Source organism: Acanthopagrus latus, chromosome 11 (genome assembly GCF_904848185.1).
Source record: "Acanthopagrus latus isolate v.2019 chromosome 11, fAcaLat1.1, whole genome shotgun sequence".
In the NCBI taxonomy this organism is placed as follows: Eukaryota; Metazoa; Chordata; class Actinopteri; order Spariformes; family Sparidae; genus Acanthopagrus; species Acanthopagrus latus.
The window spans coordinates 14656666-14670202 of record NC_051049.1 but is presented as its reverse complement, the minus strand read 5'-3'; the positions used below and the strand labels follow the sequence as shown (position 1 = coordinate 14670202).

At 39.8% G+C, this 13537-nt stretch overlaps 2 protein-coding genes across 4 annotated transcripts in view; both read right to left on the bottom strand.

The window, feature by feature from the left end:
• The window catches only part of cers1 (ceramide synthase 1), a 31026-nt gene extending 26794 nt beyond the window's left edge, over positions 1-4232 (bottom strand). The window contains exons 1-2 of one of the 3 annotated variants that reach the window (XM_037113883.1): positions 3817-4230; positions 2970-3213 (exon numbers count right to left, since the gene is read on the bottom strand). In XM_037113883.1, coding sequence (XP_036969778.1) covers positions 2970-3173 — 204 coding nt within the window. In that variant the 5' untranslated portion in view covers positions 3174-3213; positions 3817-4230. Of the gene's footprint in view, positions 1-2969 lie in introns of all 3 variants that reach the window. The other 2 variants (XM_037113884.1, XM_037113881.1) reach the window with 2 other exon arrangements.
• A 243-nt stretch (positions 4233-4475) lies between these two features.
• Positions 4476-11778, bottom strand: cope (COPI coat complex subunit epsilon). The gene is made up of 10 exons (XM_037114793.1): positions 11618-11778; positions 11392-11454; positions 11138-11238; positions 10635-10787; positions 9900-9953; positions 9552-9633; positions 8885-9040; positions 6809-6877; positions 5719-5793; positions 4476-5214 (listed from the first exon to the last, which is right to left on the bottom strand). Exons 1-10 carry the CDS (start codon positions 11717-11719, stop codon positions 5161-5163), a joined length of 909 nt encoding a protein of 302 aa, XP_036970688.1. The 5' UTR covers positions 11720-11778; the 3' UTR covers positions 4476-5160.
• Positions 11779-13537: the final 1759 nt, after the last annotated feature.

Below are 13537 nucleotides of genomic sequence, written 5' to 3'. Positions count from 1 at the left end.
CCGGGAGGACTGTAAGTAACAAAACAGGAAACTAATTATTTTTATCTTTCGGCTCTTGTGGAAAATGTATTATAAAATTCACCAGCAGCTTTAGAAAGTAGAGCTTGATTTTCGACAACAAATCAGGGTTCAAACTAATACTCATACTAAGACTCAATCAATATTGATTAGTCATTCTTTTCTTGTTGTCTGGTCACCAAATAACAAAAGTACAGTGGAAAGGCCTACCACAATATCCATGAGCACAAGGTGATGTCATAAAATGTGCTGTTTTTGTTTGAGCAAAAACTAAAATGTTCAATTTATTACGATGTAAATTCAAGAGAAGTGGCATTTTCCTGATTGTTCCTGATGGTACATGTCCACAGGATCATAATCATTGTCTATGTAGGCAGTCGTGCAATGAATTCTAGTAACGCTGTGTTGTGTTTCGAGGGACAGGGTGTTGTGTTGCCTGCACCTTATTTACATAAAGTGTGAGTCCAAGCAACTATATGCAAACCAAGGGCATCCCGCACGACTTGCTGCGTCCGGAAAACCCTACAAAACTATAGAAACTAACTGTCGTCCAGTTAAAATGAAGAATGATTTGGTGACCACGTGGCTTATTTGTTGCCTTAAATGTCCGCAGGAAAATATTTCGGTGGTTTTCTTGATATAAGACAAAGTAACTGACAAGTCAAGTAGACAGCAAAAAGTGGCATTTGTCCAATCAGGTGCAGACAGGAGAGTTTGTGCGGTTTGTAGGAGGGTATCAAGCAGCCAGTGCTGGAAAGCACCAAAAACACCTTTGTGGACACATAGAATAATAGCCAAAGCTTTGTATCTCAGCAAGAAATAGGTCCTGCTGTGAGGACATTCAAGGATTTCCATGGTGTGACAAATGTCCATTTCTATTATTGACAAATATATTGATGTATGTGTAATCTCATTAGCTCCATAAACAGTGTTTTCAAAGTATGTCAGAGGAATCAAATTTCATTCCTGTCATGTCGGATCATGATAGTCTTCACAAGATCATGACAGGATTTGATTACACAGTGCTTTGTCTGCTGATGTCTAAGCTAACATTTAATGTCCTCACAGCTCTCGACTTAATTAAGAATGTGTACTTACAATTGTCCATGCTGTCATTTATTGTGCTCATACTCTACGGCAGCTCAGCCACTTTAATCTATATCAGAGCTCGTAGCTCAACACTGTGAGACCGCACATTCAATCAGAGCTGAAAGCAAATTGTGTACTTCAACCCCTGTGAAAACCGCACATTCAATCATTAATGACAAGGTATTATATGCATTGCGGTTTACTTAACATTTAGCTTAACAAGTGAGAAAATATCCTGTTTTGTCCAAGTCTGTTCAAATAAGACCTCAGAGAATGTAGTTGTACTCTTCTGATGACCCACTGAGGCTTTTGTCATGTAGGACAGCAATATTCGTATTATATTATCTCAGCACAGCTGACCTAACAACGAACCCATCCCCTTCATCCCTAATGTAAGCACAGTAAAGGTGGTATTACACATGCACTAAATAACCAAGGGCACACTGACACACATTCTAACATCACCTGACATGAAAAATCTCACCTCATCCCCCACAGCCTTTCTAGTAACCTGGCCTTAAATGGGGTCCATCCCACACTGTTCCATAGGAGTCAGTGAGTCACACACCTAGACACATATACATAATGTAAAGGGGAAAACAGGCCACATTCCTTGCATTCTCAGGCCACATCTGGCTTCACACACGGGGCCCTCAACTATTGCTCATTAGCCGTAGCATCATAATTATAACATCTACCGCGTGTAGACACTCCACCCCCAACCCACGACCATGGCAGGACACTGAGCCACATCCAGGATATCTGGAGAAGGGCCCCTCCCTGGTAAACAGGGTGGAGGTGCTCAGGATTTAGATGAATGAAGGGAATATAGGAGATCTGGGTGTAGGTCCAGTCCGTCAGAGCATGGCCTGAGTGTTTGGCCTCTGAGTGACATATTGTGGTAAGACATGTTGTTATGTTGTGCCTTTGGAGACTCTGAGGTTTTGTTAGTGCATATTCCAGGTAACGTAAGAATGCTGTTATAGCAGCATGTTTCTGTTGGTCTCATTTCTGAAAATAAAAGCCATTCAAACAATGTGGATGTTACAGGAAATATCATCTACCTGGGAAGGACTTTGTCAAACCATTTAAAGCGAAGCAGCCATTCATTTACATAAGATCTCAGGGTGAATTTGCTTGATGTGGACAATCAAACCAATGAGCAAAACTGAGAGATAGCGATTAGATTTTTATCAGATTTTTGGGTTAGTGTGAAGAACTGTCAGACATTTGATTCATTAAATTCGCTTAAATCAGGAAATCCTTTGTGGTTATTGTGTTCATTCATAGTTGAACTGAATTTCCAGCAAATGTACTATTTTACAACATTAATACACATTAGGGTTGCAGCAGTAAAAGGTATACCATGGGGTCACATAAAGCATGTATAACTATAAAATGCTGCTTAACTAGAATGTAGAGCGATGAAATAACCATACCTGTCTGTATGTCAAAACGCATCCATGTGCCAAAAAAATCTACCCAAATTTTGATGTTTTGGCAGAATTTCATCACTCTTTATCTGCTACACCTGCTCAGCTCAAATGTTTGCCCAACACTAGTTTAGATAAGAGTATTTGCTGTCTGTATCTTAAATCTACAACTGGGATCTAATATTTGTTAACATATGTTGCACTCTCTGTCACCTGCCTCATGTTCAGTCTGGGTTTTTTTTTTGTTCTGCCTGCCCAGAGCATTTGCCTCCAGGAGCAACTCCTGAGGGGATGGGAGGGACGCAGGCCACACTCCTGCAGTTCTGGGGCTCTAATTAGACACATGAGCTACTAAACCCATTAATTAAGAGTGGAAATAGATTAACCTTGCGGATCTGCTTGTGTGTTGTAACTGCGTGTGTCACCCACCTTAAACAGACTTTCTGTCAGTCCCCGCCTGACCTGCGTCCACAAAAAGGCGCAAAAGAAGAACAGGGCGATTTCGGTCAGGGTAATGTATGCGTTATCCAGGAGAGTCCGTTTGGAGAGCTCCAGCCCGCAACTACTACAGTCTCTCCATGCGCCCAGCATGACGGTGGAGGCTCTGGTGATGAGGTCCAAATATCCCGGCATGGGCTCCACTTCCACCGGCTCACCGGCGTCCTCGCTGTGACTGCTCATTGTGATGCGGCGCAGGGAGAACAAAAAAAAAAAAAACACAAAAAAAACGTGGAAACCGGGGAGAAAAAAATTACTCCAATTAACGGACAGAGGGAGCGCAGGGAGGAGCACTGTCCAGACTGTATGTGAATAATCCGCCAACCAGCTTGCTAGCTCACCTTAAAAACGCTAAAACAAGCTTATCTAACCAGCTTAACCTCCTCAGTAGCCCAACGTTAATTCTTTGTTTTCCATATTAACGCGCGGGCCCATTCCTCGCCTTCAGGATAGTTTTATGAATGATAGCAGGGCCCTCCGGGTCCGACCAGACACATCGGCTGCGTGGCTGTATTTGATAATCAACACGGACTAATTATTAAATGGGCTTTCGATGATTAGTCGGAGCCCTTGGCGTCTGTCTGCCGGAGGTTTCTTCTGACCATCATTCCGCTACGCACACACGGGCTCATCAGCAGCAGCGCGTCCTGGTTAGCCGCCTAGCTAAGTTAAATCACACGCACACAATAGTGGATGGGCCAGCATTGGGCAGCAGCTCCCCCAGCTAGCTAGCCGCTTCAATAAGTAACCTAAAACGTGATGTAGCGCAGATACATACGTGTACGGTTCAAGTCGAAGGGGGTCGCGTTTGTGTCGTTTTTCTTTTTTTTCTCTCTCTCTCTCTCTTTCTCTCTCTCTTCCAGCGCCGAGCCCAGACAGCACATGCGATTATCGCGCCGCTATACCGCCTCGACGGACGTGCGCGCTCATCTCTGTCCGTTATTCGCCTTATATAACGTCCCGTCGAGCCGGCAGCTCTCAGAAGTTATCCCAGCGAAGAGGAAAAAACAGGAGAATATTATCCCGTGAGGAGGCTGTTATCTCTCTGTCTTTCTGTCTCTCTCTCCGTCTTCTGTGCTGCTGCTGCTGCTCTGCGCTCCTTCAACGTGTTCAAACGCGCGTTCGGACAAGTGGCGCTCCGCTTTCACTGAGAATCAACTGGTACGTCAAAAAGAGGACAGCGTACGTTTATACGAAAAGGAGGAGGAAAAAAAAAACGGGGGCCGAGGGGCGTGACGTAATTAGGGCCGCTATCTTCTTTTTTGAACCCTCTGCTTGAACCACGGAGGGTTAAAGAAGGATGACTTAAAGAGACACACACACACGACTGCATCCAACACACCTCTGTCATGTCATGCGCCACTTTTTGGGTTTCTTTTGGCTTAAAATTCATGATTTTTTTGCATGCACTGCACAAAGCCACACTTAAAACACAACACAGGTATTAAACATTTATTATCATTTTCAAAAGGAATGCTCACTTAAACAGAAGTGTTGATTTTTTAATAGGGGTCAACCGATATAGGGCCACTAGTGATTATTAGTAATCCAGGAATCAGACTGATAGCCGATAACTGGAAACAAAATAGTCCATTTACCAAAAAATAAGACTCTTGTCGTGAATGACCAGTGATGGACTGTAATAAACTACAATTTACTCAATTACTGGACTGTACAATTTGGTGGTACTTTGCTTCAGTATTACCATTTTCTGCTTCCTAACACTGCATTTATTTGATAGAAATTACAAGCAAATTCAGATTATTCAGTGCTGATCATCTATTGTTGTGGACAAAGAGACCACAGAAAGGATGACGTATCAGAGCCAAAGTACTGCATTTTTATTGATTTTTTTATTTTATTTTATCAGCAATCAGACACTAATAATCATAAAAATGCTGAATATCGGCCCGATAATCAGTCTACCCCTAATTTTCAATAGCAGAAATGCATGGATAAAGCATGGATACTAAAGCCAGACATGTCATCTGGAGCACCCAAAGGAGCACAAGACTTCTGGTCTGGTTAAATAATACAAGTAAAAATATCAAAACAAATACAGGTGAGAGAGAAAGAGACTGTTGGTGCTTCATGGTGTTGTACTGAGGTCTGAGCAGGTGTCTTATGCTGTGGCAGTGGGAGCGTACTGCATCACTAGTCTGTCAAACTCATTCTCCTGCAGGAAAACAAAGAGAAGAGGAAACAGTTCAACACCAGGAAAAACATCTGACCACAGGAACAGCTGTGCATTGCATGGTGTGTTTCATAACAATATAACCCAGTTTTTAGCATGTTTATTTACTTCTGCTCTCCTGTGTGATTACAACGGAATGTATGTCAAAGGGTAAATATTCGGTTTAATCCTCTTGTTGACTTTTCAAGGACACCTGCTGCACAACCATCAAAAACAAATGATCCAGGTAATGAAATTACAACACAATCAAGGTTACTTAAGTTTATCAACAACTCTGAGTGCATCTTGTGAACTGCAATAGCACTGACCATAGGTCAGAGGTTTGCCTGAGCAGGGAAAGCATTGATAGATATTTTTTTTTTATTTTGAACATGTAAATACAAAAGAAAGACAGTAAAATAAAAGCTTTCAAAAAGAATAATTTAAGAACAAAAAACATTAAAATGGAGAGAACAAAATACACAAATGCAGACTCGAAAAAGTTACCTTGGCTAAATAGTCCTTGAGGAAAGGATGGGCTCTGTGTGCATCCTTCAGCTGAGAAAGGTACCGATTGGTTACCTGAGACAAACGTAAACGAATCACATAAAGGTTATAAAGAGATAATAGTTGGTTAGAGCCTTTTATGAATGGTTTTAAAGCTTAAAAACAGAGAAAAGCTTTATGAAGCTTTGTCTACAGCAAACGGCCTTAAAACACAGATGACAAAATGTTTGTTTTGCTTTTGTTGTCTGTCTGCACTCATCTCATTTGTTTGAAGTGGGTGAAGCTCGGTTTGGAAGAGGCGATAAGGTTCTTTGTGTATGTCACCAGGTCAGTCAAATATGGTCATAGTCTCTAATATTATATGTAACAGAGCAAGGAGGGTCTGAGGTTTGGTAGAACAATGAGTTATTTAGCTTTTAGGCCAGTATGTTCATCAGATATTGCTGATCTTTGTACAGTGGTCAGATAGCTTTGCTCTAATAAAATTTTAGGACCTGAGTAATGAGTAATAGCGCAAGGGCACAGAAAACAAATGCAAAACAATTCGTAGTCAGGAAGTCATAAAAAAAAGAAGTTCATTCAAAAGTTACTCTACTACAATACCTGGGGATTAGGCCCATTTTCTACAATCATCGACGTTAATTCTCATCAACCTTGAGTGAGACTACCTAATCAGTGGTTATCACAGCTGGAAACATCTATATGATGGCTTTGAGTCAATGGTCAGTGTTCTATCACGTTACGATCACGCCCATCAAACTTAAAGACAGATAATCGAGTCTTTATCTCATGAACTCTGAGTTCCAGCCTGTATCAATCTTACGCAGCACTAAACCAGAAGAAAAGCTTAGACAACACTTTTCATGATAGAAGACAAACGCAATCAACAAAAATTGCTTGGTTGATTGCTTCTGCCTGATTTAATCAAATCAAACACGCATTAAAATTGCTGAGTGGAGCATGCTGAACTGTTAAGCGCAGAATGTTACTGGAAAAAGATTTTTCAAATCTCCCTGACAGAGGTGGTGTTTATCTATAGGACACTGTTAAAGCACTGCTTTTGTTAACAGCTTCAGGTTCAAAGTCTCACCTCGGGAGCTTTGCCCAGGTGCTGGGTCAGCACGATGAGGTTGATCAACGTCTCAGGGTGACTGCTGTCCTGTAGGGGGACGAAAAAAGACAGAGACAGACGGAGAATTAAGGAGTAATTCTCACAGAGCAAACAGGATGGCAATAGAAACATGAAAGTGGTGACAAGACAGTGAAATATTTTAAATGTCACTTAATGAGAAGAACAACTTTAATTTTCTGTGTCACCAGTACACCAGACAACAAAGTAGAGCAGGCAGCTTCTGAACAGTAATTCAGTCAAATGGTCCACAAATATTCACATTTCCAGATATGTGAAACCGTTTAACTTCTGTTTTTCTTCCCTTTTATTTATTCCACTTATCACCATGGAAACATTTTTTCTGTTTTTTCTTAGCAGAACGTAAGCACTGACATTCATCTAAAGTCACATTTTACTGTTACATTCTGTCTGTTTAGTAAGAGGTAACATCAATGGATAATCGTCACTTTGTAATGATTTAACCAGTAAACTTTGTGCTGGGCCAATCAAGTCATCAATGAATGGCCTGCCTCATGAAGTAGGAATACTGAGCCTGGTTTGGAGGCTCAGAAAAGATGGACATTTGTGAAAAGCTTCACTTCAGTTAACCTAAACAGTTGATTTAGTTTGAGTTTTCTCAGGTCTGGATTTTGTAGTTCAGGGTGACAGTGTTTGTACAACTTCCAAAGCAGACCTGAGATGTCAAGCACAGATCACATCTATTCACAGTGCATTAAGTCAGAAAGCAGCATTATTCTCAAAAGTGATAAAGACCAATGCATATTCAATATTTATATTTTTTTAAATATATTATCTATTAAGTGTTAAAAATTAAAAACTACACCGAGTACACTGGTCAAACACTGTCCTTATAGATAAAGTAAACAACTGTGGACAACACAAGAGTATGTGGTGCCATCTGCTGTTATATCAGGAGAAGTTGAAGATTTCCAAATCACACATTTGGTTGTTGAGGGATACAATCCCCAGTACAGGAAACACCTGCCCTTATTTCTGAGACTATTAGAAAATAATAGTCTCATTATTTCAAAGTCCCCCTACAGTCAAAAATGTGTTTTTCTTCTTGTTCCTACAGATAAATGTTTGAGCTTCATTGTGTAAAATGACGTCTGTGCAGAGTCTGACACTAGAAGGCTGCTGTCACATTCGTGGCTGAAAGTACATTCATGTGTGCTCACTGAAAATCAGATTTTTAAGAAACAGGCCAACAAGCACGATTTGTGAGATCACATATTGTTTAGAAACCAAACCAGGCCCGATATTCAGCAAACACAAGACATTTTTAAGGCAGTAATTAAACCTTTTTGTCTGCAAAAACTATTCCAGACATACACGTATGGAGCAGATCTTTAAAATATTTTGAAACAAATTGTTGCCTTTCTTTCAGTAAAGGTTGTTCGTGTCCACCACTTTGGTTGTCAGTTTCTAACACACACAGTAGCTTGAACAAAACAGGCTGTTTGAAGAACATTAAAACAGTTATTGAATAATGAATGAACTATTTCTTAATGGCTGACCATATTGCTCATCCAGGAGTCTGCGCTGAAACACCTTATCTGAAGATCGAATCTAGCGTTACACAAACCTGATTCAATTTCAGAATTTTCAAGTTGCAACATCAAACTGAGGTGACGTTAAAGTTAGCTTGTTCAAATAGTGCTTCATCACATTATAAAAAAGCTGATGCCACTGCGGGGAATATTAAATACAGTTCCTCACTTTAGATTTCAAACAGGAGAGTCTCATCATTTTTTTTATTTTAGCTTACTCCAAATTATATTTTTAATGCATCTTATAATGAGGTTGAATTCTGTATCCATATTACGTAGCACCTCTGGCAAAACTCCCATGTTTAGCTGGGATCCATTAAGGATTTAATTATGGAGAAAACGAATCTAATACCAGTCTCAGCCACGGAGAGCTTTAACTGAATAAACCATGCGCGTGTACACACCAAATTGTGTTAAGCGTGTCAGGTAACGAATGATGAAGAGCAAAAACAAGAGAGCTACATACAATCCATTGTCATCTAACCTTGTCAAGTGCCTCCTGTAGCACTCCCTCGGCCTCCTCCCACTTGTTCTGAGCCATGTAACAGGCTGCCTGCCCGTTGAGGAGCAGCAGTGTGGATGAGTACTTGTCTGACATCTCCTGGAAAATGTAGTAGGCATCCTGCAGCTTCTCTCCACCCTGGAACAACAAGCAGGAATATAATTAAATGTGTTCAGCAGTGATCAGGAGTGTACAACCCCAGCTGTTTTTTTAATGGTGTCAGGGGTACCCACTGCTATGCACAAACCTGAGAAACGATGGTGTGTAATATGAGCATTCAGATTGAACAAAATCCTTCTTATATGACCTTACTTTGGTTAAAGTTTAGAGATGCATCATTTGGATTAATTTAGGGATACCAATAATGACTTACTTCTCTTGGCCAATACACATTATATACTATTACTCGAGTAAGGTTTGTTGTTAAAACTCAGAAAACTCAAATTATGTGATATTAGACAGATGTCTCTTGTAGCTTAGTCAAGAAAAATTAGAACAGTGCCAGGTTTCCTTTTGTATCAAGCAACAAAATTTGGAGCAGTTAATTTGCCTTTCTTGACATTACACAATGTTGAAACGATACTTTGTGCAGCCCTAATGTGTATCTTTGTGATATTACACAGACTTAATGGAATGCTGGCCTCCTCACCACAGCAATATTAACCCAGGCTGTGGCCAGCTGGGTTAGAGTTGCATCCTCATCCTGCTCCTGCATCTTCTTCAGCTCTTTCCTGTCAACGAGAACAACATAATGTCATTGTGTTTAGAGAGCACGTACCCATTTCAAAGAGACTGTATATACTTTTGTGTATGCAAAGTTTCTCATTACATGGGTCAAGACTTATATATACACAAAGTACGATTTAAGCCAACCCAAGGTTTTCCCAGTCAAATAACTCATTCAAAAAGCATCAGAATATTTTCCTTGTGCACTCAAACAATTAAGCTGTCCGAATGCAATGCAAATCAGTCCGTGGTTTTGTGTGTTTTGCAATACCTTGCCAGGTCAACACGATCCAGACTCAGCAACACCTGAATGGACATGGCCATACTGAAATATAAACAAATGGTCAGGTCAGCGTGGTGATTTTCAGTCAACGAAAGCAAGTATGATGACCTCAGAAAGCACATTTTGTTCTCTTTCTGACATACACATGCCGACATTAGCCTTGCTCTTATTTGGGTGAATCTGATGGCACGGGGAGTCAAGAATTAAATTATATATTTGAGAGCAATCCACACTTCTTCCTCAAGGTTAGCCTGTGCATCAGGAGAATCTATTAAATCAAACTTTTTATACATTTGTATTAAACTTAAAAGGTGCGCTATGTCATTTTGGGGAATACATACAACAAACGCTCTTTTTTCATGACTGAATAAACTGAAAAAACAAACTGATCTTAAAGGACGAGACACTTACAAACTGTTTTACTTCTTTTATATTTAGTGAACCCTGCCACCTTTCTGGCTTCAAACTGTGGGATAAACAGCTTGTTTATTCAGTTATGGGAAAGATAAATATGGCTGAGTTTGTCTTGTTACCTCATGAATATTGTAAATATCAAAATTCTGAGTGTGAATTCCCTCTCCAATACTACACAGTGCCCCGAGTGTGTAATTACAATTCATATTAAAAAAATCTGGCACCTTTTATATTTATTTGAAATCAGTTTAGGTCACAAACATGATCTTGTTCAAACATGCGTTAAAAATAGTAAAAATCCCTTCTTACCACTCCAAGCTTTCTCCTTGGTGCAGAGTCCTGAGAGCAGCATCGGTGTTCATCTCATGGTGATAGATGGAGGCAGCCATGAGGAGGAAGGTGGTGTTGGCAGCATCCACACTCTTCGCCATCTTCTTGTCTAGATCAGCAACAATAGCATCCCTGTGGTACAGAAAAGCAGCAATGGGGACATTGTGAAGACAAAGAGGACTTTTAAACTTCAGAGAATCCTTTTATCACAATCGAGTTAGAAGAAGAGACAGGCAGAAACGCTGTTAAGTGATCTCCACACTTCTTGGGTGGAGAAACTTGGGTGAAAAAACACAAACTCTGCCAAATGGATTTGACATTAGAATACCAAAGAACAGCAAATGTGACTGCATGTGCAGCTCTGTACTCTGTCTAATTTTGATACTGAAGCTCCTCTGCTTTAAATGTTAATGGGTTTACTGAGGTGCTGAATATGCAGCATAATAACACAGAGAATGTGAACGTCAGATGCAAGTTCTTACCTTTTGTTTTCACTGGACAGATACTCAGCAAACATCCTGACAGCCTGAAGCTCGGGCGGAGAGCTGCCCTTGATGTCATCCAGGACTACAGCATACTTTCTCTGTGATAGCACAAAACACAACAGGTGAGGGCGAGCAGGCCTTTAGTTCATCTGCCAAGTAACTTTGACAGCAGTTAATGTGCAGTGCTGTGGCTAATGAAAAGTCACTAAGCTTGACACACTTTCTACATGAGAGAAAAAAAGGCTCTTTACCTGGGCGATGTATGCTCGGTACAAAAACATGTCCCTTTCGGTCTCCTTCTCTGGTGATGACGGCTTTAAAGAAGAAACACAGGCTGACGTTAAATAGTTTACAAAGAATCATTCGCTAATATGTTTAGCACGGTTTGCTCGAGAACGACGTCGGCTGCAGTTAAGCAGAATGGTGACTAAAACAATATATTTTAACACATTCACATGATAACATTTAGATACACACCTTCACCTTCTGAGCCTCGTTGATACATTGTTGATAACTGCCGATATAATAGGCATTTTTGACATCGAAGAGCTCATCAACATCACCCTGTTGTGCCGCCATGTTGACTCTAGAACTTCCGGACACGTAGAACAAATACGTCACTTTCCGGCTCTCTACCGAGGATTGTGGGAGATTGAGTTCACCAACTGCAACAACGCTGGTGGGCGTTAAGGAAATGCAGTTAGAGATCAGCATGGGCTGAGTTAACTAATGAAATGGATCAGATATACTCTAAAAAATATTTCTATGTATTGTTTGCCCTAAAAAGAATATGTTTTTTTCAGTATAATGTACAAACAATCAGTCATATCAGCTCAATGTATAATAAGGAAAACAATCAGAGGTAAGGACAGGCATTGACAGGATAAAATAACAAAAACAGAATAATAGATTGATGGTAGAGTTTAGAAAATGGTGACAGACTTCCTCAGGCAAAATACTTCAGGGTAATTATTTTAACGACCAAGCCCTGCTTTGTGCCAGCTAATGTCTGCACAATTAGAGTTCCTAAGAGTTTGCAACATGGCGTTATTTTCCTTGTATTGTGAAAACATTTTCTGTTATGTCCTCATGTAAGAACAGGTACACTGTTATGTAGCCGATCCATTTATCTATTTTAATATCCGCTAGTTTCATGTTTGATAACCTCATCTATTATGTATAAAGCACTCTTTAAATTGATCAAATAGCCTATTTCCCCAAGGGTAAATTTAAAAAATAATAATTTTAGATTAATTCATAAGATTCATCCAGTGGCTGAGTTCCCTAATAACAGCTTAAATTTGAAGTGGAGCCTTGTATCGTCTGTAATGAGACTGAAGAAACCTTGCAACCAATGTTTTACTTATGCCCTGTGTCCTTAAGATTCTTGATGCATAAAAAAAAAATGGTTATCACTAAAGATTAATGACATGCCATCTCTTAAGACCTCTCACATTCTTTTTTTATTGGGATAATAATGAACTCATCCATCTCTGACATGGTCAATATAATTTTACTTAAATATCATATTTATTGCAGTTAACTGAGAAATTCCAAGCCCATTTATAAATGCTTTTAGACTCTTCTTCTCATCCCTGAAAGAAATGGTGCGGCCCTTTCTAGTTTTTTTCTTCTTCTTTTGAATTATGGGCTTTAATTTCGATCATTAATGTATTTCCTCTTCTTTGTATTTGTGTGCCTAGTGAATAAGATACCAGCCGAATCCTTCTTTTTTTAATATTTATTTTTGTATAAATCCCTTACTTTATCCCATTGAATTTAATTTTACCTTATCCTCTTTTAAGCTGCTTGTTTTGTGTGTTTTCATTTGTATAATAAAAAGAAGTGTTTCCCACACCAATCACATTATACCACTAGAGGGGGCCCCAGATCAATGTCAGCACTGCAGGTGTCTTGTGTTTTGTTGTGACTGAACAGTAAAAGATATCAGTATTGATATGAGTCAGTATCACAGGCACTTAATAACACTGGGGTATTACCTGAGGCAATGAGTGGCTGTAGGTCGTAGACATGATATCAGTAGTCTACTGTAACATTTCCTCAGCCTGCATAAAGTCTATTTTGACCTGGGGAGTTCCTGTCTCCTCATTACACGGATGAGGAAACACTTCCTGTTTCCCAAAAACATCCGCTGACAAAAATCATTCCGCTCTCATCATCACTACTAATTCAATGTTACGCAACTAAGGGGTTTAAGTTATGAAATGTACTGTAGGAATATTAGAGATTGTGAAGCAGTTGGTCTATTTAATGAATGTGTAAAAATTAAAAAAAAAAAAAAAAAAAAAAAAAAAAGGCTGTATATCATTGAGTCCATGACAGAAAAGCTGTTCCACACAGTTCCTGTTCATTGTTCCCCTAACACCGTTTCCTCTG

Excerpts from the sequence above, each read along its gene's own strand:
- cope (XM_037114793.1), bottom strand. The coding sequence starts at position 11,719 with ATGGCGGCACAACAGGGTGATGTTGATGAGCTCTTCGATGTCAAAAAT. Across the intron at positions 9,954-10,634 it reads CAAGGAGAAAGCTTGGAGTG|TATGGCCATGTCCATTCAGG; the intron begins GTAAGAAGGGAT and ends TTTATATTTCAG. Across the intron at positions 9,634-9,899 it reads GATCGTGTTGACCTGGCAAG|GAAAGAGCTGAAGAAGATGC; the intron begins GTATTGCAAAAC and ends TCTCGTTGACAG.